This window comes from Musca vetustissima, unplaced genomic scaffold (genome assembly GCF_032173495.1).
Source record: "Musca vetustissima isolate MV318-11 ecotype Yass unplaced genomic scaffold, APGP_CSIRO_Mvet_v1 utg24031, whole genome shotgun sequence".
Lineage (NCBI taxonomy): Eukaryota > Metazoa > Arthropoda > Insecta > Diptera > Muscidae > Musca > Musca vetustissima.
The window spans coordinates 1-23,961 of NW_026884263.1; the positions used below are offsets into that span (position 1 = coordinate 1).

Below are 23,961 nucleotides of genomic sequence, written 5' to 3' on the forward strand. Positions count from 1 at the left end.
AATGTTACCCACACCACATCAACATCGTTCCAGTCGTCTTGTTTGGATGTCGATGCATGTTGTTGTTGTCTTTAATGGAAAATTTCTTTAGAGATTTTACGTGTTTTTAGCAGAAATTTGCTTCTTTTGTAAAAGCAGCAGCATATGCCTCTTAGAATAACCGTGTTCTAAGACCATTATTTTTAGTTTAATTTTTTTACATTTTTGCAAACTGTAACAAAATTAAACGAGACTTATTTGAACATATGGGTTTCATTAGACAAATATCACTGATATATAGTACATATATGATAGCTATAGCAATACTCGGGAATATTACCAATACTGAAACGTTTTGAAATGACATATGTATTTCGTTTAATATCTAATTTCTCTTTAAATGTTCATAAGCAATTGGAAAATATGTGCTTGTAATTTAAACGACAATGTTTTCATTTGAGCTTCTGTGCGTCTAAACAGTGTAAATCATAACAACGAATAAAACTTTGAACTCACATTGATTCAATCAATTAGCCGCGCAAGTCGGGTCATGTCTTAAATACAATTATAGTATATCACAATTGCAATTTAAAAGTAGAAAAAACGCTTTAAGTGTATATGTTCATAACAGCTACGAACGTAAATATTTTAAGATTGAAATGCAACCAAATTATATGCGATGTTAGATCAAATATTTATGAATTCAATAAAAGTAATGGATGGCTTTCTCTACACCCAAAACAATCAGTTTACGCACTCAATTATGCACATGCCGAACTATAGGTGCCGTTATCGACACTACTTCGAATATCTACATTGTTGAAAGTAATGACTTAAATATTTGATAAGTTCATCAATTGTGCTTTTTCACGTTCGACTTGTTCCGATAATCCACCGTTTGGCTTTTTCTTTAGCTACTATTTTTTATACGAAAACAATTATAAAACAATTTATTAAAAATAAACTTAAATTTTAAGTTGGTTTTATGTATTTTTTTTTAATTTATGAAAAAAATTCATACATTTGTAGCTTTAAAAGAAATTTGTATAAACACGCCTCACATTCCACTTATAAACTTTTCAAAAGTTTACTTCTTCTTGGGGGCAGCAGCGGCTTTCTTCTTTCTAGCTTCAAAGGCCTTCTGTAGCATTTTAGCGCGGTTGGCAGCAGCTTTGGTGGCAACAACGGCAAAGTGGTTCTTAGCCAATTCAACGTTGTTCTTCTTGGCCTTGGCGACAGCCTTGGCAATGGTACGCTTCTCAGCGGCCAAAGCAGCGCGGCGACGGAGTACCTCAGCATAGGGGTTCAACTTAATGAGTTGACGAACATTGGACAATGGATTGAGACGACGGACACGACGGAAGACCTTCTTGCGTGGGTCGCGGAGCACCTTGCGGATTTCTTCAGATTTAAGAAGACGAGACAAGTCAGTGTTGGCCATCTTGGGTTGAGGAAGGTTGTAGCCCTTCTTCAAGGTGGAACCAGATTTCCAGGTACCGAAGAGCTCGTTGAGGCGAGCGAAGGCAGATTCGGTCCAGATGACGAAACGGCCAACATGACCACCAGGAGCCAATTTCAACAAGTTCATCTTGTCGACGGACATGGTTTCAATGCCGGGGATGTTACGGAAGGCGCGACGCAAACCTTCATCCTTGTAGTAAACGATGAGGGGTCCACGACGGGCAATGCGGCGACGATCGCGCATGGTACCACGACCAGCACGGAAGCGTTGGGATTTGTACACCTAAAACATAAAATTAAAATTAAAAAATGATAAATGTTCATATTCTGGTCTAATAATGTCTAAAGAAGGCAATCAGAAGTTTGTTGATTTAAGTTACCCCGTTAAAAAGTATAGACTACTTTATAACGGAACGCCTACCGAAACCAAAATTTATCTAGCAGCTACATAATATTATTTAATAGCTTTTTGTTTAAAATCCAATTGGAATTTATTTTACCCAAAAAGCAGTAACTGCATAATGACCCGCATCCAAATGGATCTCATATGGTTTGTTTTCATATGTATGTATGTTTCGTGCTGAGCCATATTTATATATAAACTGAGCTACTAATCTTGTTTTTGTAAAAATGTAAACAATAATATGCAAAGTTTTTCCTAAAACAACAACGCTATTATGTTGAATGCTTCTTCTTACCTTTTGGATGTCAGCCCAGATCTTCATGCGTCTGAGGAAGACAACAGCTTGCTTGGTCTTTTGCAACTTTTGTACTTCATCAGAAACGACCAAAGGGAATTCAGAGACGCCATCAATAATGTGACCCTTAGATTGGACAAGGGCTGGGACACCAGAAGCAGCGATGGCAGAAACCAAAGCGTAACGGCGTTGGTTTACATTGACCTTACGGTGCCAGCGACGGAAAGTCTTAGTGGGGGCGAACATGCGACCACCACGACACATGTTACCGAAAGCACCCTGGCCGGAGCGGTGAGTACCACCACCACGGACACGGGGAATACGAGCAACAGCACGACCAGTACCCCAAGATTCAGCAGAGGTTTGGTGACCTGTAACAATTACACATTCAATATTCATCCATTCTCAGTTCAATCGTGCTCCACCACATTTACTTACCGGCTTGTTCGCTGACAGCATAAGGCTGGCGCTTGTTACGACGCATCAATTGGTGGATATCGTTGACGACATCGGGGCGAATGGGAGCCTTGAACACTGCTGGCAAGCAGATGCTCTTTTCCTTGATTTGTTCATTCTTTTCCGAATAGACGGAGACCAAAGGTCTGGCGTTGGCTAAACTCTGCAATAACACGAACACAAAACAAAAACATTTCAATTAGAATATCCACAACCACTCGTTCACGTTGTATTTCACAATTCACTTCACATTGTCTGGAGGACTGAAGATGGATGAAACGAAAAACACGTGTGACAACACCTCAAAATTTCCGTCCGCCTTTTTCACAATTTTAATGCCGAATTTTCACACAATTCCAATATATTCACATCGAGGGTGAGGTCGTTTTCATTTGCAAACACTGCTTACCATTTTTATTGGCAATTTTTCCCAAAATTACGAAAATATTTTATTCTGCAGCCGCAGAAACGTCCTCCATTAACCAATAGAAGACCGAAAAGAAAAAGGAAGAAAAAAAGAAGAGGAAAGAAACTGAAATAACGAAACAAGTTGACGAAAGAACAACATGGCTGACAAAACAGAGTTGCAACTGAACGAAACACAGTGTTGTAAAGACCTAAAATATGGTTTCCAATTTTGCCAACAGATGACTCGTTGTGAATTTCTTTTGCATTCTTCTTTCAGCTTCATTCGTTGGCGATACTTTATTATAAAGGTATTTCTAAAGAAATCCGAATTTCGTTTATTTTTACAAAAATACATGTACAGGATGCGGACTTGCTTTCATCGATTAAAAACTCTACATGCAGAGTTTCATGGTACAATTATAAAAGGTAACAGCAAATCCCAGCTGATTTGATTCCAACGTAATACTAATGTCAATATGAATTTGACAAATTATGTTTTTAAAAATCACCCAACAGGAAAATTGGGAACGCATTCAATTCGAATTTGTTCTTTATTAAATGTCCTCCCGTATTCAATTTACTCAATCTGCCTGCTGGGAAAGTTTGAGGAAGCAAATCTTTCTTCAAGGAACAACTCGCTATTCCCAGCATTTTCATATGTGTTACACATATATATGGCAATGGCTCAATTATAGGAAAGATGTGGAAGCGATAGAAATATACATTTTATAGATTTTCATTCATGTTTTTCAATTTTTATTTTGAGGATTCAAAAATATTTCATTTTCAAAATAAAAATAATTTGATGATATGTTTGTTTGTTTACACTTTTCTGTCAAATGAGTTGACACTAGTAGAACTTACAACAACAAATTTCCATGTGGTTGTTGTATTGTTTTTTGTACAACAACACTTGCTGTTACCTTCTATTATTATACCATGGTAGAGTTTATATTTATATATCCGATTCAAGGTAGACTATTGGTCTGTTCCCGTACTGCAAGAATCTACTAGATTTTACTATTTACTTCGATATCATAAAGGAAAATTCTTTATCGTAGAAAAAAGTAGTTGATTCTTGCAGTACGGGAACAGACCATATAGTAGCAACATAAAAATTAAAATTATTTTTATATTGTGGTATGATGTTTTGAAAAATATATTCTAAAATCCATTTGTTTAATGATGAATTTTTCAAGATTGGTACAAGATCTAAATCATATTCCCAACTCAATTTTGAAAAGAGATACTGACATTCGATTTCTTTTTTAGCGTTCTAATTGTAAAAAAATAGCAAATGAACAAAATAAATTGTTATATCATGACATAATTATACAAGGTAGTCCCTTGCAGACATATGATTCCACATTTTTCATAATTTTACTTTTTTTACATTCAGCTTTCAAAATTTAAATGAGAAAATCCTAGTCCGAAATCTACACAAAACATGTGTACAGTGGCAAAAATTATTAAAATATTAATATTGTTTAATATTTTGAAGTTTCCTGCCTCTATAAATATAAGCAAGGTGTATTTAATAAGGTGTAAGTGACAATCATATGGTTTCAAACTTTTTTGTTTGTAAAGTAAATTGTCAAAAACATTTTCAATAACATTTCGATTCCAAAAATCGTCTTTAAATCTATGCTTTTTTAATAATAAAAATTCAAGAAAACTTCATTCATAGAGGCGTACGGAAAGGAAACCTAGGATTAAATCAGATATAATCCTCGAGGAGATTGTGTTAGCCTATATTGGAATCGGCCCCTTTGTGCTTGTCACAATCCTCGGAGGAGGTTAAATACGCCTATGGAATAATTTTATACGGTCAACACAATTTCCATGATTAAGTCTTTGGCCGGGGATTTATGTTCTTCAATTTTCTTTAAGAAGGCAAGGTTTGAAGCCACTCCATAGAAAAAATAGATTGTAATTCATAAACAACATGTGGGAAACTTAAAATTAAGCGCGACCAGGTTTTAAACTTTATTTTTCACTGACCTAAAACCGCTAATAACCCAAGAATACACAAATTCATTAATTATTCCGCAAAGAATAGTTCTTGACAAAAATAAATTAATAATTGTTTTTGTTTATTTTTGTCAAAAACTTATTGTCAGCATGACAATTTAATTTCTATAACAACAATGTTGTTTTTGTAAAATATTTGTTGTTGTATCTGATGCATACACATTTTTAAATACACCTTGAATATAAGATGTAACGTAGATACAACAATGTGTTTAAAAATGGAGATATTTACTAATTATTTGAAATTGATAGATGGATTACATATTAAAAAAGGTTGCCAATATCCATTTCAGACAAAACGGCATATACATTAGAACTTTTTTCGGGGTTAACCGACTTTATTATGATTTTTTTTCACGTATTCAATGACATTAATAAATTATACCCACTGGGTAAACTAAAACCAGTCCAATGTAAACGTACTATAAGAGAGAGTTTACATTTTCGAACAAAAATATTACAAGAAGTAGAAAAGACAACATCCAGTAAAATGTAAATATTTTTAAATAGATTTAAAACTTTCTGAGCAAATTGTTCACAGTAAACATTTTGTTTAGTTTTTCAAAATGTACTTTTAAGTCAGTAATTTCCTTTTAAGGTAGTAATTGCCTTTATAAATAAAATATTTCCGTAAAACAGATGCAGTGTAAATTGATCTCTAATGTCGTATGTGCTGCCTGTTTATGTGTCTGTACATATGCCATTTTTATGTATGACAAATTGAAACATAACATACAGATTTTGATTTTCTGTTTTAATTCTCTCCTCCATCTTTAAAATCTGTTTTTATATTACGTTTATATTGTACCGGATTTCGTTAGCCCAGTGGATTTCAATTGTCAATTCCATTGTATACTTGTTATATAAATCCTCATAGAGTAGATTAACGTTGTAAAAAGTTCTAATGTAAATGTCGTTTAAGTTCGTTTCTAAAACTGTGTACACACTATTGCTTTTGAAAGCCAGTATTGCACAAATGTTTCTTGCTTGATAGTGTCGCATCTCACGTTCGTCTTTCATCAGGCAACCACGAAAATATTCATGGTTGTTGGACAGGCAGTAATCGAATAAAAACTGTCACTCAAAATTAATAGTGTGTACACCGCTTAAACGGCACCATTTAATAGCTCTGTCTGTTTACTCGATATTTGGTAACAATTGTTACCAAATTCAGCCAATTTCGGATCAGCTGTTTTATGACCAAACACAAAAATTATTCAAAACATTTTTTTAATTTGCAAAGTTCAATTTGAAGTTATGTTGTATAAAAATTACAGAAAATGAAATGAAATGAATCGCTTTTGGCCTTTTGGGCTAGATTCTCGTTTATGAAATAAATTGAAATTGAAAATTCGTAAGTAATGCAAACTTTCATTAAATTAGAAACTAATTCCTTATATTTTTAGGCAAGTTCCAGAAAGAGGGCAATGTATGGATGCAGGAAGCTTAAATGTTCCCGGGGAACATACCAAATCAATTTTTCTTTTATTATTTATTTTATTTTTAATATTAAACGCAATACAAATAATTGTGTTCGTCCTGTGTTTGTTGTTTATTTTGTTGCAAATCAAATGTTTTAATGAATCATCTGTTTATTTGCTAAATCTTACTAAATGTTGTATGTTTACTTTTCTCAGTATTATCGCAAAAGAGAGTAAGAAAGGTTTACTCTCAGAACTAGAACTTACTAAATAAATGTTACATGGTATAATAATAAAAGGTAACAGCAAGTGTTGTTGTACAAAAAACGATACAACAACCACATGGAAATTTGTTGTTGTAAGTTCAACTCATTTGACAGAAAAATATAAACAAACAAACAAATTATCATCAAATTATTTTTATTTTGAAAATGGAATATTTTCGATTCCTCAAAATAAAAATTGAAAAACATGAATGAAAATCTATCAAATTTATATTTCTATCGCTTCCACATCTATCCTTTAATTGAGCCATTGCCATATATATGTGTAACACATATGACAATGCTGGGAATAGCGAGTAATTCCTTCAAGAAAGATTTGCTTCCTCAAACTTTCCCAGCAGGCAGATTGAGTAAATTGAATACGGGAGCACATTAAAAAAGAACAATTTCAAATTGTATGCGTTCCCAATTTTCCTGTTGGGTGATTTTTAAAAACATAATTTGTCAAATGCATATTGACACTAGTATTACGTTGGAATCAAATCAGCTGGGATTTGCTGTTACCTTTTATAATTGTACCATGTAAATGTTACTGGAAAAGTAACCAGACACACCTTATATGTGTTGTTATATCGACGTTTAAACACGCCAGCAACACTATGCTTTCTGCTTTCTCCTTAACGTTCTTTATTATTGCTTTCCTCTATATCCGTAATTCGCATGATTGAAAATAGTCCCCTTTCGTGTTTGCACAGAACCGTTCATTTGAACAGTTCATACGGGAACGCCACAAGATTATTTTACAAAACTATTTCAAATAATGGCTGGGGAAGTCATTGTTGATGCCTTGCCCTACATCGATCAGGGATATGATGATCCTGGTGTTAGAGAATCTGTAGGTAAACAATATTTATCCAAAGAATTATCGTTAATATTGTGAACCATTTTCAGGCTTTGGCAATGGTCGAAGAAGAATGTCGTCGATATAGACCCACTAAAAACTATTTGGAACATTTACCGCCATTGTCCACATCAATTTTTGAAACCAAATTAATGGCGCAGGAGTTTGAACGTATACAAAATCTCATACCTATGGAGACACTAAGTATGAAGCGCTACGAACTCCCACCACCATCCGGCAGTCGTTTGTCTGAAGTGTCAGCATGGGAAGAGTCCATAGATAATTCTAAAGCTCAATTGGAACATCAGTGGGTTCGAGCAATGAATTTAGAGTTAATGTTGGATTATGGAATAGAAGCCTGGAAAGCGTATTTGGAAGTCTTTGTGGCTATGCAGGCCAAAGCACAGGTGCAGCTGCAGGAATTGAAGAAAGAAATACAGGATGTCAACTGGCAACGAAAGCAAGCGCAAACAAAAGCCGGCGAAAAACTGAGGCAGCTGGAAGCCAGTTGGGTATTGTTGGTCTCTAAAAATTATGAAATCGAACAGCAATGTGTTGAGCTAGAGAAACAAATACTTGAACTACGAAAACGTATCGCAGAGAAAGAAGTTTCAGAGGAATGTGAAACAGAATCTGACCAACAACAGGTTGCAGAACACCATGTAGATAAGGAGGTGGAAGAGGATACAGATAAAGGTAAACAAACTGAAACAGAAACCGAAGAAACGAAAATACAAAGTGAAGCGCACGAGGAGGACAACGATGTTGAAATGAAATCCGCTGAAGACGAAGAACAATAAATGAATATGCATATTAATTAAATTTTAATGTCGTTTTAATTAGCGAGGGAAACAAAACAGAGGAAATATCAAAACTCACCGAAATAAAATATTATATACAAAAAAGAATAAAATAATATCATAGATAAATATTGTGTTATGTTGCCATCGTCAAATGGAATAAGTGCGAACACTTAGGACCAGAAAATTTGAACTTTTGGTTGAAACAGCAATTTAAAGTCATCTGATTCCAAATTCAATTTATTTTTATTACCCCAGGCAGAATTGTTTATTTTTTAACACTATTTGTAATATAAATAAAACTGCAAATTTATTCTTTATGTATTATTTATATTTATGTATATATATATTTTTTTACAAAAAAGCAAATAGAAGCTGCACTTTTCGACATAATCATCATTGGTAGTAAATTTTCTGTTTACATTTAACATCTCTTGCTAAAGGGCTAACATTGCTATTAAGGTAAGTATGTATGTATTTTTAATAAGTGTATTATTGCAATAGTTTCTATTTCTGTTAATATAATAAAATAAAATTAAACAATGCTGATGTTGTAAAATGTTTTTACAAAGCTAAATTTAATAACGAATGGCACATATGTGTGTGTATGTTAGTTTTTTACGCGTTCCACATCTTATCGTTTCCAAATTTCAATAATAAATGAGGGAAAAATGCAGACCGGTATTAACGAATAAGGAAAACATTTCAGACACGACTGACCGAGGGAGTAGGGGGGTAAATGTGGGCATACAAATACATTTTATATTGTGTCAAAATATAGATATGCATATATGGAAAAGATTTGATTCCCCTTTTTACTACAATGTGGTTTCGGGAACATTTTCTGCATGCCTTAGATGGGCTGCAGAAGATGTGGGTGGTGGGGTTACGTTTGAATTATGTGATGATGTATGTTGTCTGTATTTGTATTTATTTGCACCGAATGCTATGTGAGGAACATCATTGGCCAAATGCTGCTGGCGACCCATTTCCAAAGAAATGTCCATTATTTTTTGCTCCAGGCGACGGATCCGTGTTTGGTATTTGCGTTTATTCTGCTCAATAATCTGTGTAAGACTCCTATGGGCGAGAAACGTGTGAATTCGTTAGTGCTGAAAACCTAATCGTAATAATTGCTATACTCACAGATTGGTTTTCTGCAATTCCCTGACACTGGTGTGTAGATGTTCATATTTTTCATCTGACATTTTTTGTGTCTCAGTGACCGAGGCTATCAGACATTGTATACGCCCCTTGAGTTCTGTCTCTCTACCCAGGGCTTCGATCAATTGCTGTTCGGTTAGAGCTGCATGTTCCGCTTCTGAATAAGATGTTCGTTGTTGTTCTAAATGACTTTGCCGTTGGTGGTGTTGATGGTTAAACAATTCCGTTGAATCCGAGTTGAATTGCAATTGCAGTTGTTTGAAATTACTCAGGGCTTCGTGTAAGACTTCTATTCGATCATTTGCATACTGTTTGTCTCGTTCTGCTTGCTCTGCCTTGGTTTTTAAGGCGATATTTTCCTCACGGAGATTCAATAGTTCCTGCATCAGTACAGCCATTTCCAAGTCCAGTGCAGAGGATTTCTCTTTGTTGCCACTCAATTCCTTTTTGTTTTCCAAAGCTAATCGTGACTTTTCAAAAGAATCACTAAATGGTGATTCCAGCTGTACAATTGTATTTTGGACTGTGGCACGTCTACCTTTTAATTTTGAAACATGGTAGCGTAAACGGTTGTCATCCTCTGGTGTCCATGGTTTAGAAGACACTTTATCGGGAATACTAAAACTGGAAGATTTGAAAGAGTTATAGGTATCTTGAAAGAAAAACAAACTGAAAGACACGTTGATTTCTAACTGATTTACCTATTTTGCCAAGGGCCTAAACTATTTTCACAAATATTTTTTTCGCTTTCTAAGCGATCCAACAAATGTCTGGCAACTGATTCAACTGCTTTTCGACTTTCTTCGGCCGCTGCAGATTTCTCCTTAATGAGGCCCAACCTAAAGAGGGACAAAATAATGAATTTGAATTGCAACTTTGAACCAAACACTTACTTGCTTTCCAATAAAGCGAGCATGACATCGTATGCTTCAATTGCACGGTCACTGCAATTTAAGGCCACCTGTAAAGCAATCGCATTCGATTCGTATTTGCCACACAGCAAGTATAGACGCTCACAATGTTCCTTCGATTCATCTAAAGTGAGTGAGAGTACCGTGTTCTGTACTTTTAAGTGTTCAACTTTACGTTGCAGGCGTTGCAATTCATTGTCCAATTGAGAGGGTTCAATAAACGACTCCATTAGGCTGCTGTTGTTTTGCTTCAAGTCAGAGACCAAATGCTCGACAATGTTGGCGTTTTTTATCTAAATCGAAAATCAAGTTCATAACATACATAGAACTCCAAGTTGAATCGAGTAGACTTTCTTACCTCCATATTTCGCAGATCTATTCCTGTTATATTGTCCATTTCGGATTTACTTGCGCATTTCAATCGGACACGTTCAGCCATTTTAGGAATTGCCGGAATTTTGTGTGGACTAGTGACATATGGATCTTCGACAGCGGTCAGTGTAGACGTGTTATTCAAGTCATTCAGCTCCTGATCATCAACGTCTTTGTGCGTTAATTGTAGGGAAGGAGAGTCCAGGCTTTGGGTAGCAACATCGGCCCCGAAGTGCTCAATGCTTGGTGGCTCCTCTACAGCAGAGCCAACACCTACACCAGTTGTGCAGTTAGCATTGACTTCCGATTGTAGTAACGCCACTTGTGCCTTCAGGTGCAGTATCTCTTCTTGCAATGCCTGGAAACAAATTAAAAATCTTTTGACTTCATCATACCCTTTAATATGTGGGAAACGATTGCCTACTACCTCAACCTGTGCCTTGTAGTTAATATCGGAGATTTTTATTTCATCGGTAACCTCACTGCATAAATTGTGATCAACTTCTGCATGTGAATATTCTGCTTCTTCGAGAGGATCCGTTTGACATTCTGCATCGGGGTTTGTTAAATTTAATTCGGAATTGTAGACTGAGCCCTCTTGGTAACTAATTTCTATAATCGAATAACATTAGTTGAGCTATCACATTTCGTGAAATGTATTGGATCTTACCACTTCCCTCAGGCTCCTGTTCTTCCAATATTGTAGATTCCTGTTTACTGCGTAGTTTCTTGCTTAGCTCTGCAATGACACAGTGCATCTCAGTGATGCGACACTCATGGGCTGCACTAACCACTTCAAGTCTTCGTAGACATAGTTCCTTTTCTGCCTTGCATTCCTCTAGTTGTTGTTGAATTGCGGACTTTTGTTCTTCAGCCTGATGCAGCAATTGGGTGAGCTCGCGTACTTTAGTTTCCAATTGTTGCAGGGAAAGATTATCCACCTGAAAGTAATCAATACTTACAAATTATATATTCCATGTAAGTGGGTTAAATAAGCAGACAGTTATGGGCCTCAACGGCATTGGCTGTGCAACTAATGTATATTCCCAACTACGTCGTATTTCCTGCCGCTTCAACATTGACTCCTGACGTTGTTGTTCCGAACAACACATGCAGCTAACACTTCGCCTTAACAGCTGTTCTGAGATCATTTTTTTCCTATTTGTGGATTAGGAACATTGATATTGAATTATTACGTCGTCGGTCGTTGTGGAATTTTCTTTAGACTTTTCTTATCTTTCGTTCTATTATATTTCCAAATTTATTCTGATGTGCCAATACATTGGAACATTTCGCAATAGCCTAAACGTCATCTTCACTCTCCAACTCGCTTGCACCTACTACAGCTGCTGCTCAGTGGTTTATGTTTTTGTAATGCGTTTCGGCACGCAGCTGCGCAAAGAAAATTGCAACACCCAGACCCCTACCGTCCCTACGAAATGATGACCTCCAAATGAATGGTAGCCCATCAGTGTTCGTTCCTCCCCACTGCTTACCTTGTTAACGATGTCCAATGTAGAGCAGGAACTTATGTTGTTATCACTTTCAGTTGTGTCGCGCTGCGTGTGGTCTGGAGAATCCAATGGATCCCCTCCAGAAAAGTGTTGTGCCATCGGGATACAACCGCCTCGGGGGCTTATGCTGCCAAACAGATATTCCTCATCTGTAGGTGGGCGTATATCGTCAATAACTTCGCCTCCGCCTTTACTACTCAGACGGAAGTTGCTGCGGCTAGTGAGCGCGCCCTTTGTCGTTGCATTTCTGTGGATTTTACTAACTTTGGCCAAATGTACATCGTTGGACATCTTAAGATTTGTCCCAACTCAAAAGTGGTACCTTGTCCGGCCAGTGACCAGTATATAGGCGGCTTTTGATTCGTTTACTTGTTTGTCTTTATTTTTCTTTACCAAATTGAAATTGTTGCTGCAATTTGCTTTTTGTGCTGTCTGTTCGTTCCGCCCTTCGTCTGTATACTTCATAGTCCCATCCGGCCAACTGTGTCCACCTCACATTTTACCACTTCATTCAAATCATTTTTTCATTGAGTTTAAACTACTGAATACATATTGAATTCAAATAAATTGATTGATTTTTAATTTTTTTAATTTAGTTGTGTATATTTTATTTTGCTGTACACTAGATGTTCTGTTCTACACGTCGCTTCTTCTAGTATATAAACTGAATGAATTTTTTACTTAATGTGTGTTGCTCTGCACCCACAGTGTGCAAAATAGGTCCCATGGTCTGTCGGGGTGTGTCAAATTTGTCACACACAAAATTATAAAAAGAAGTATTTGAAAATTAAAAATATTTTGAAATGTGTTGTTTATTCCCTTTTGTTTTCATGCACTGACGAAAAAAGAAGAGAATATGTTTGCCAAATATTAGTTCGGAACAAGTAGAAATATGTAATCGATACTATGGCAATATTATTTGAATAGAATAATGCCCAATTAATCTATTTTAGCCTCAAAGAAAGAGAAACACAGTTTGTCCAATATTTAAAATCTTGTGTTGTGCATCAAAAATTATGCTGTGTGACAGAAACGTAACCATAATTATAATATTTTACAGGATGATATTTACATGGTCTATGTTGATTATCTTGCTAGTCCAGAATGAGGGAGGTTGAATTCCATATTCTTTCCTAATAATAGACAAACGACAACTTTTCAGGTTGAATTCCATATCCTTTCCCATGGTATAATAATAGAAGGTAACAACAAGGGAACAACTCTAGTTTAGTAAAAACGATCAGATTTTTCTGAAATGTTTTCCAGAGGTAGGTATTTTTACCCTAATTATGGGGATATCTTTTTTTCTTGGGGGACGTACCCGGTTACCCGGTTATTTGACCTGGAAGTTCGGGTACGTGTATCCGGTTATATCCGGTTCTACGGATCAGGTTAATATAAAATGGGTATCATTTTAAAGGTTATAAAAATACCTTTCCATTGAGTGGTAGATATAGTCAAAAAACTGGGTTTTAGACCCCGTTTTTTTGAAAAACTCCCAAAAAGTCGAACTTGGGTCCATTATAGTCCCCCTCCAACCCAAATGATAGACCACAATTTTCCCTTTCCAAAATGGCGCGATATGTGGCTGTATCTGTTGTGGATCAAAAGATATGGGCCTTAGAACCCTATATAAACAAGGAAAATCTACATGACAGAATCTTCTTTTAAATTGCATGGTGTTTTTTTGGTGACCGGCCTTCGGCCGGGTTTTTAAGACTTTCTCCTATGGACAGATACCAACACCGGATACGCGACAGAATCTCTTGTTAAATGGAATATTTTTTTTGGGTGACGGGCCTTCGGCCGGGAATTTAAGACATTCTTCTATGGACAGATGCCAACACCGGCTAAGCGACGGAAACTCCTTCTAAATAGAATATTTTTTTTGTGTATCCGGCCTTCGGTCGGGCATTTAAGACTTTCTCCTATGGACAGATACCAACACCGGCTGCGCGACTGAATCTCTTGTTAAATGGAATATTTTTCTTGGGTGACCGGCCTTCGGCCGGGGATTTAAGACTTTCTCCTATGGACAGATACCAATACCGGCTACGCGACAGAATTTTCTTGTTTTTGTAAGGTTCTAAGGCCCATATCTTTTGATCCACAACAGATACAGCCACATATCGCACCATTTTGGAAAGGGCAAATTGTGGTCTATCATTTGAATCTGGTTTGGAGGGGGACTATAATGGACCCAAGTTCGACTTTCAGAGAGTTTCAGAGAGTGGGTTTTGCTGTTACCTTTTATAATTGTACCATGATCCTTTCCTAATAATAGACAAACGATAACTTTTCCAGTAGAAATTACTCAGCAACCTTATGGAGAGAGTTTACTCACCCAAGTAAAAATATTCGCAAAATGTTTCGAAAAACATTTTGTAAAATCCAATGTGGAGTTGTTCAACAACTCCAAGTAAAATCGTACTTAAAGGTGGCTTGTTCTATCAAATCAATATACATATTTTGTATAAATGAATGTACTGTTCAAGGCACATATATTAGGTAGTCGCATCGGCGAATTACTACAACAAAGCAACTTTTTTGGTAACATTATATGTCAACATTTGTAAACAAGGCAAATAAAAATCAATTCGCGTTGACATTTCAAAATTTAGGCAAATTTGATTCAGCCAATCAGAACAAAATGGTTTTATGCCCTATATCTCTATGTTATAAGTATGTGTTGCCTCAAGAGTTTGTAGCTGCACGATATTGATTCTAGATAGACTAGTGTATGGCAACCTCTTCAATCACTATTCCAAAAAATCGATTTTTGTCCCAAAAATTGCATTTTGAGTCGTAAATTCAGTTGTTTTTTATTCCGTCACAATTTTATTATTTTTGTAGACAAAATTATTTACTGATAACTTTCAAAATGAATATTATTCACCAGATTGATAGGGATTCATTTTCAAAATCAAAAAAAGTTTGATTTTCTTCATGCATTGTGTGTGTCACACATACATAAATGACCCTTAATCATCACAATTGGTAGTATTTGAGCAACTCGATTCAATATAGAAATTTTTGTTATTTTAATTTTGCCTTGAAAGGGCAAACATATTTTATATCTGACAGAAACATATAAATCCTTAGAGTAACTTCTGGTAATGTGGACCATGCGCCAATTGTGGACCACCCCCCATATCTAAGAAAATGCTTAAAATATGTCAATGCCGCCTTGATAAATGGTTTCCTAATTAGTGAAAACAAACATCAAACTTGGTTTTTAAAAAATAATTGCAATGTTGAAAATTTAGTAGGTGAAAATGTAGCTCTGATTGTAAAAGTGTGATTTGAAAATTTTTTAGCACAATAATCGAACGATTTTGTAAAATAGTCGAACATTTTGTTTTTCTCGAATATAAAGAGGTTATGTGGTTTTCTTGTTTTCTTAAACAAAAATACACGTTTATCAGTAATTACAATCGGTTATTTTTAAATTTTTATTCATTTTTAAAGCCGATAATTATTTTTTAATAAAAATATTCAATGTCGGGTAATGTGGACCACTATAAAAAGTGGGACATTTTCATGAGGACCAGCTCGAAACAAGAACGCATTTAATATGCGAGGAGGTATTCTATCCTCTGAAAACTCGATATCCGAAATTATAGGTGCCTCGGTTGGATAATCAAGCAAGGACCTTCAAAATACCGCAAATGGGGTGGTACCCTTAAATGGGGGCTATTCCAAAACATGGACCCATATATTTTTGCATTTATTGTTAGCCAAGAGTGCAATAAATTGAAATTTATCACAATTAATCCACAACCTACCTTTAACTTACTGATCCTCATTACCCACACATACTGGTCCACATTACCCGCCAAGTTATTTTTATTTGCAGCTTAGAGTTTTTTGAAATATAATGCAATAACATTTTTATGGACAAATATATATAATTTTTGACCTGGAATATATTTAGCCAACAAATCTACTATGATGTGAAAACAATTTGTTTTTATCTCTTACCGTTGTTACGCCCACAATATCAAAAAAAGAAAATGGTGGTCCACATTACCCGAAGTTACTCTATATCCAGTAACAATTTGTACACATTGTGAAATATTATTGGTTTATCAAACATACATATATATGGTCTGATCCCGTACTGCAAGAATATACTAGATTTTACTATTTTCGTCGATATCATAAAGGAGAATTCGTTATCGTAGTAAAAAGTACTAGATTCTTGCAGTACGGGAACAGATCAATAATTAGACACCGAATTTTGTAAAATTATAACTTCAAATTCATTCAGACATACAGTAACGAACCATAAAATGCAAGCTTTGGTAATATATCTCTTAACATTTTCTGTTTATTATTTCAATTATAAGTTTTCAAAATAACCACAGTTTGTTCCAAATTCGGTTTACAAGAGTTAAATCGTTATTACAAAAGTAAAAATCATTTTAGAATTACCACACTAAAACATAATTTCACTCGCCGTTGCATTTTTATGGCTCGCCAGTGTATGTTCGATCCTTACATTTGAACAAAACAAATCGGTTCAACATTTTCCCATCCGATACTGAAAAATAATTAGAAATATATTAAAATACGAGGTCTTCTTATAAAGTGTTCCGTTAACAATTTATTTTGTATCACAAAATTGAGTGAACCTGTCTCGTATTGAAATCACTCTCGTTGAATAATGACATCATTTTTTAAATGTATATTTTTTTGTCAAATAACTATCTACTCTTGTGTTGTTCCTAATCCCACACTCTTTGTCGGACTCTTTTCATAGTAATAATTGTTTGTTGTTGTTGTTTTTGGAGAGCATTCGTCAGTTTGTTGACAGGGCTGCCAGATTTGACGATTTATCGTCATTTTGACGATTTTTTGGTCAAAAATTGAAAAATGACGATTTGACGATTTTTGCCCAAAAAATGACGATTTTTGGTCATTTTAGTAATATTGCAATATTTGGATTCTTTTTGTTATGGCAACATCAAAAATGTATAAAGCGAAAGAAAAAGTAAAAAGAATATTAATATTTGGCATATGTGCTTGAGGTATACTTTGTATTGTTACAAAGCCAACAACAGTTTACGTTTACCCAGATAGATGAAAAACTACCAATCAGCTGTGCCGTTCTCTGGGTAGACATCAACAAAACAAATAAAAGTTAACGGTTGTTGTTTTTTTGACACGGGCAAATAGAAGAAAATTGGTGAACGGAAAAGTTGTTATATTAAATTTAAGTTTCAATTTATACAAAGTTATTACAATTTTAAAAAGATTCGATTTGAAAGCATTTTTAAAATTGTATCTGTGATAAGTCCCACGTATATTAGTAATGAAAATAATAATTAATGTTTCGATATCCTTAAAGAATTTCCACAGTTTGTGAACGAAGATGAAAAACAAAAATTGGATTCAGAATTTCGCGAACTAAGGTTGTTTGATTTGTGAGAATGATGAAACCGATTTATTTCGTTTTTGGAATGCAATATTTGATTTGAAACGTGGTGATGGTTCATATGTTTTTCCTATAATAACTAAATTTGTACGGAAGGTAATGGTATTACCCCATTCTTCAGCAAATGTTGAGCGTGTTTTCAGCTAAGTAAATCTTAATAAAACGAAAAGTCGATATTCCCCCAATAAGGATTCAATGGAGAAATTTATACCAACGATTATTTAAAAGTTAACAGAACAAATTGTTATGATACGTTAATTAAAACCGACATGTTGAAAATGATTAACACAAATATTTCTTTTCAAAATGAATGACTTTATTAAAGTCGAAATGGCTATTCAAATATTTATTTATAAAATAAATGAATTTCTTTATTAGCTTTAAAAAACGTGTTTAATAAATTGAATACCTCTTTTATGTTCCTTTTAAATCGTGTTGATAAAAAAATCGTTATTTTGACGATTTTCCCAAAAAAAATCTGGCAGCCCTGTTTGTTGATAGTAAACAATTCTTGCGCTCTCCTAATAGCTAATATCTACACTAACAAAATTTATACGGCTCGTTAGTACGTATAACAAGCATTTGAATCAGAAAGCTAATCGTACATTCATATATCTGTAGGTATGTTTGTTTATATATGCCAGCGGACCGATTCGAAATATTTTAAGAACTTACGAATGCGTTCAAAATTTCAATATTCAGTTGTGCTTTGACCGTGCGTGTTAACAGACCTAGAATACGAAAAATAACGAAGAATACTTCGAAAACATGGCAGATAAAGAAGATTCGAAATTCGGATTCAAAAATAAGGAAAAAGCCGAGGAGACTCTAGTCCTGCTCGAAAGCCATGACATGCAATATCGGAAATTAACAGTACGTGGCCTATTGGGCAGGGCGAAACGTGTTCTATCGAGTAAGACGATTGCTGGCGATGAAACTGATTAGATCGTAGTACTAATTGTTTTCAATTCTCCTCCTCTCGTCGTTGTGCGAATTTAGTGACCAAAGCCGAAGATAAAGTTAAAAATATCAATGATGCTATTGAGGTGTTTGAGAAATGGTTGGCTGAGAACGGCGGTGATGCAGCAAACAGGAATGCCAAAACCACTACCGATGACAAAGTGGAGACGGTACCTGGTCTAGGTTTCAAGGATAAAGAATCCGCCGAGAAAACACTGAAGTAAGTTGCGCAAAAATGTATTATATTTTTATCATTTACATATTTGTTTTGAAAAAAAGTAGGGGAGACTGGGGCACCTTCGGCACTTTTTTTTTAGAGCTCTATATCTCAGTAATTATTCAACATATATAACAACTTTATGGCTGATTATTGTCCTCTGACTCTTAATTATAAAAAAAAGTACAAAAAAGATATAAAAAAATAGTATTAGTTAACAAATTTTACAGTTTTGTAAAAAAAGTCAAATTCGCCGAATGTGCCCCAACCCGGGGTAGGTTCGGCATTTGATGGGGCACATTCGGCATCATAGTCATAGCCGGGTAATTGTCATCGCTATCAGTCTAGTTGAAATTCTGATCTCTAAAGGCTCTATTTGGTTTTAATACGCCACACAATGTTTGAATTATAGGGCTTTATTTTCTAGCGTCGGACGTTTACATCTGAAGGTCGCACACACCATCAGAAATAGGGGTTTTCTATCGCATTTTCGTCAATACAAGCACGTCTGATCTTATATATGCGAATTCGAGCCATATTAAAGGATTAGTTTTAAAGACAAACTCAAAAAAATTTTAGGGAAATAATATTGCACAATCTGTATATGGCCGAATGTGCCCCACTTTAAAATGCCGAATGTACCCCGAATGTACTTTTTATAGTTTTTTTCATTTTTCGATCAGATTTGTAAAAACTTATATTTTTAAATATTTTTATAATAATACACATCGTAGTTAACCACTTTTTAATAATATTGCCTTAAAAATTTTAAAAGTTTTATACACGAAATACTTACGAAATGGAATTGAAATATTACAGAAACATCTATAAAAATACAAAAACCTATGTATCTAAATAAGTTTATTAGCTAGAAATTTCAAACTTTGTGTCAGTTATTTATTTCGATATTCGATACCTATGTATCGAAACTAGTGATGTACGGTGAGAGCTTCATATCGAAAACGCGATTGCCGAAGGTGCCCCGATGCCGAAGGTGCCCCAGTCTCCCCTAATAGGAAATAAATTATCTGTATGTATATGCATATGTAGATAGTGATATAGCCATATGGTATTCGAAGTGTGTATCCGTTTAATATTTGTTGTTAGTTCATCAAATCAATATACATATATACACAAAGGTGGCAAATTCATTTTGTTATGCGTTTTCATATTTCGATACAAATACAAGACAAAACGCGTAGAACAGCGTGAAGGTCTATGTTGAAAATGATGTCATGATGTCACTTGGTAGTTTTCAATATCGTGTCGAAACTTTTGAACAACAAACGAAAATCAGCGTTTGTTTATGTCTTCCCTTAAATTGAACACGAAATAGGTATGATCTCAGTGTATAGTGTAGTAATAAAATATACTTTTAATATACTATTCAATTTGGTTTGGAAATACCAATGGAAATGGTGTGCCTCCACAGTAAATATTCAAATTGGTTAAAATAACGTATTTTTTAGAATTTAATATTTAGTCTCTATATAAAGTGTTTGTGTTAAAATCACTTAATAAAAAACGCTTCAGAATAAATTGAAGTATGAAACTGAAATGAAAAATATCAATAGCTATAATATTTCTAATTATTTCCAGGAAATCATGACAATATAATACTATATTTTTTAGATTTTAGAACAAAGAAAATTATCATTGAATTATCGAAAAAATGGTAAAATCTAGTAGATTCTTGCAGTACGGGAACAGACCAATTATTTGTTACAATTAAATATCGATTGATATTTGAATTAATTTTAAATATGAATTCAAACACTTATTTTCCACTAATTGTTAATTTCAAATTGTGTACAAGTATTTAAAATAGCGAATAAGTCTACGTTTTGTCAAAGTTTATTGTTTACATGGTTGTCTAATTAGATACAATTCACAAACCAATGTCGAATTGTTTTAAATCTAACGGTATTTAACAATTGTTCACTGTTCCATCCTTGTCTTCTTTATTTTTTAAGAATTTTTAAACTTTTTTATATTTACCTTATTATATTTGCCTATATATATTGTGATTTGTGTATTAGCAACGTGTATATACACCCTCATAAATATATGACTGAATGATGTGTATATACATATATACCAAACTACAAACATGTAGACAAACAATAACGTGACTTTTTGCCGGCTACTTATGTACACCGCCTTCAAACGCTCAAATGCATTGACTGTTTTTATATATAAATAAATATTGAGTCAAATAAATTTGTGGACATATACATACAGTCGAACATCTCTAAAACGAAGTTTATAATATTTTAAGTGAGAACATTTAACTTGTGAATCTATAACATTATAATTATGTGTTTATAATGTGGAAAATGTGCTGTCCATAACTGCAGCATTATAGAGATGTTAGTCGACTGTGTGTATATCAAATTAATTAAAATGTTTTTGTAGATATTATAATTAAGCACTTTGAAAATTTGAAAACAGATTTTGTTATTTCAATCTGTGTAACTACTACGTCATCGGTGGCATTTGAATTGAAACGGCGAATAAAAAAGAATACTGTCAGATAATATAAATTACCATAAAACAACAACAAAAGTATTTTTATATTAAATCTCTTATCTTAATGTGGATGAATGCTAATAGTGAGAGTTTGACGAAGAGTTATGTTGCCATTATTATTACATTAATTTTATTTATATACTGTTTTCTGTTAAGTATAACGTGTCAATAAGCTGGCATTGAATGAAACATTTTTAAGCTCAGATTTGAAATGCTGATGATGTCAACATTATTTTCTTAGATGAATAATAATGTAAAATTGTAAAAAAGCAATGACATATGTGTTTGGTTAATTTTTTATTCAATATTTTGATAGTATTACAAAATATATTTTTTTGAACTTTACAACAGAATTAAAAAGCGAAAAACCATAATTAACTATTAATTAACAATAATAATTATTTAAATTGTTCATGAGAAAGTAGACATTGCAACAAAGCTGGTTATTAATCTACAGTTAGTTAATATAGTTAATATGAAATATAATAAAGTTAATCTAAAAAAATTACGCACAAAATTAAAATAATTAAAGATTTGATTTTGAAATGTTATTCCGCAGAAGAAAACCGTTTATAGGCATCAGTTTTACTCAGAGTAAAAAATATCACATTAAATCATACTGATACTGAATTAGCCTTTTATTGTTTTAACATGTTTACTAGAAAAGGATTAACACAATTGTCAACAAAGGGATACGTATGAGTTATATATGGGACGTATGAGTGATATGAAAACCCATACGTCAAGTAGGTACCCTGTAGGAAATGTCTATTGTGAATCACTACTGACTTACTATTGACATTGTCACCAGTACTATTGGCCGACTATACCCAACACAATGCTTTTTAATATTGACATTTAACATTGACATTAATATTGACATTTAATGTCTACAGTAAATAACTACTGACTTACTATTGACATTGTCAACCGACTATACACAACTCAATGCATTTTACTATTGACATTTAACATGTGCTTGTACTAGTGACATGGTCCGTAGTTTGTAGATGTAGGCACAATGTAACATATGTCACTTGTAAATCGTTTATAAATTCTTTTGCTCATTTTTTGCTTTACCAATTAATATAACTAATTATCCAGTTACTTTTATTCACTTTAAACTCGCGTTTTTAACAAAATTTCTGCCTACTGCCGGCAAAATTTTTTATAATAAAATAAAAATAAGAAGAAGCAAATGCTTCTTCTTATTACATGATATGTAGACAAGTTGTTGAAAATATGGGGACATGTCGCCACAATAGTAGGCGAAGCGATACAAAACCCCACATTTCCTTCAGGGTAGTGACAATAGATTGTAGATATAGACACAAGGTCACATATGTCACATGTAAATATTTTTTAAATTCATTTGTTCAAATTGTTTTCTTCACAATCATGCTCAGTTGATCTTACAATTTTCAACAACTTGTTGATATGTAGACAAAATGAGAAATCTTTAATCTATTTTTGGTCTCTTCCAGAGCTGCAAAAATTTACCCATTTTAATGATTTTTAGATATCAAAAGGGAATAAGTGTTATCCTAGTAAAAATGTGTACATTCCCACAGTTTATTTTTTATTACATTTTATTTTTGTTATTATTTTTTTACTCATTAACAACTATCATCTAATTTTTCCTTTTTTTTTGTTTTTAGAATTTTGGAAGATCGTGATCCCGAATATCAGAAACTTGCAATTAAAGGTCTTATTGGAAGCTCGAAACGTGTCCTTTCCGGTACTAAAAATGAAGAAAAAATTCAATCTATCAAAGAGGGTGTGAAAATTTTGGAAGATTTCCTCGAAAAATTCGAAAGAGAAAATCTGATTAAAAATAATCGCGCTTATTTCGCCTATGATGTTATAGCAAAATTACCACAGCCTGAGGACAAATTACAAGCCGAGTTCCTCATGGCCTACGGTGGTCCCAAAGCCAAGGGCAATTACAAACATTTACGTACCATGTTTCCCGAAGCGGATGACAGTACTTCATGGGATATTATACGTAATAGAAATATCACGAAAATTTTGGCACAAATTAAGGAAGAGGATTCTAAGTTGTTTGATGACAATGGCAAGCCAAGTGATCTGCATATGCAGTTAATCCACTGGGCATACAGTCCACAACCGGACAAAGTGAAAAGTTACGTAGCCACGTTAAAATCAGAAAGTCCCAAGAAGGCCGAAAAGCGGAAACACGAAGAGAAATCGGAGAGTAGTAGCAGCAGTGGCAGTAATACCGATGATGAAACCGAAAACGGTAAGGATGAACAAATGAAAGAAGACCAGGAAGAAAATGATGAATCTCCTGCCAAAAAAGCCAAGACGTCATGAAGTCGCTGAGACACTGTATATCATTTTTATGTAGTACTTAAATATATATACATTTTTTGGGTTTTAAATAGATGTAAGCAATTTTTATTTTAATTTTTTTGTAATAATAACATTTATATAACATGAGCTTCTTGGTATTTGTAT

The 23,961-nt window shown here is 34.0% G+C and overlaps 4 protein-coding genes across 4 annotated transcripts; 2 read left to right on the forward strand and 2 right to left on the reverse strand.

Annotated features, from left to right (window-relative positions):
- Nucleotides 1-944: 944 nt before the first annotated feature.
- LOC133331257 (large ribosomal subunit protein uL4) lies at nt 945-3,162 on the reverse strand. The gene is made up of 4 exons (XM_061539658.1): nt 3,004-3,162; nt 2,577-2,757; nt 2,139-2,509; nt 945-1,723 (listed from the first exon to the last, which is right to left on the reverse strand). The coding sequence occupies exons 1-4, from the start codon at nt 3,004-3,006 to the stop codon at nt 1,067-1,069; spliced, it is 1,212 nt and encodes a 403-aa protein (XP_061395642.1). The 5' UTR covers nt 3,007-3,162; the 3' UTR covers nt 945-1,066.
- A 4,336-nt stretch (nt 3,163-7,498) lies between these two features.
- On the forward strand, nt 7,499-8,379 carry LOC133331255 (pre-mRNA-splicing factor SPF27). Its single transcript, XM_061539654.1, has 2 exons — nt 7,499-7,573; nt 7,630-8,379. The coding sequence occupies exons 1-2, from the start codon at nt 7,499-7,501 to the stop codon at nt 8,377-8,379; spliced, it is 825 nt and encodes a 274-aa protein (XP_061395638.1).
- Nucleotides 8,380-9,197: 818 nt separating this feature from the next.
- On the reverse strand, nt 9,198-12,648 carry LOC133331259 (colorectal mutant cancer protein). The gene is made up of 8 exons (XM_061539660.1): nt 12,323-12,648; nt 11,497-11,767; nt 11,254-11,438; nt 10,813-11,184; nt 10,437-10,747; nt 10,245-10,382; nt 9,526-10,167; nt 9,198-9,459 (listed from the first exon to the last, which is right to left on the reverse strand). Exons 1-8 carry the CDS (start codon nt 12,629-12,631, stop codon nt 9,198-9,200), a joined length of 2,490 nt encoding a protein of 829 aa, XP_061395644.1. The 5' UTR covers nt 12,632-12,648.
- Nucleotides 12,649-18,542: 5,894 nt separating this feature from the next.
- Nucleotides 18,543-23,817, forward strand: LOC133331260 (uncharacterized). The gene is made up of 3 exons (XM_061539661.1): nt 18,543-18,690; nt 18,777-18,957; nt 23,142-23,817. Exons 1-3 carry the CDS (start codon nt 18,546-18,548, stop codon nt 23,815-23,817), a joined length of 1,002 nt encoding a protein of 333 aa, XP_061395645.1. The 5' UTR covers nt 18,543-18,545.
- Nucleotides 23,818-23,961: the final 144 nt, after the last annotated feature.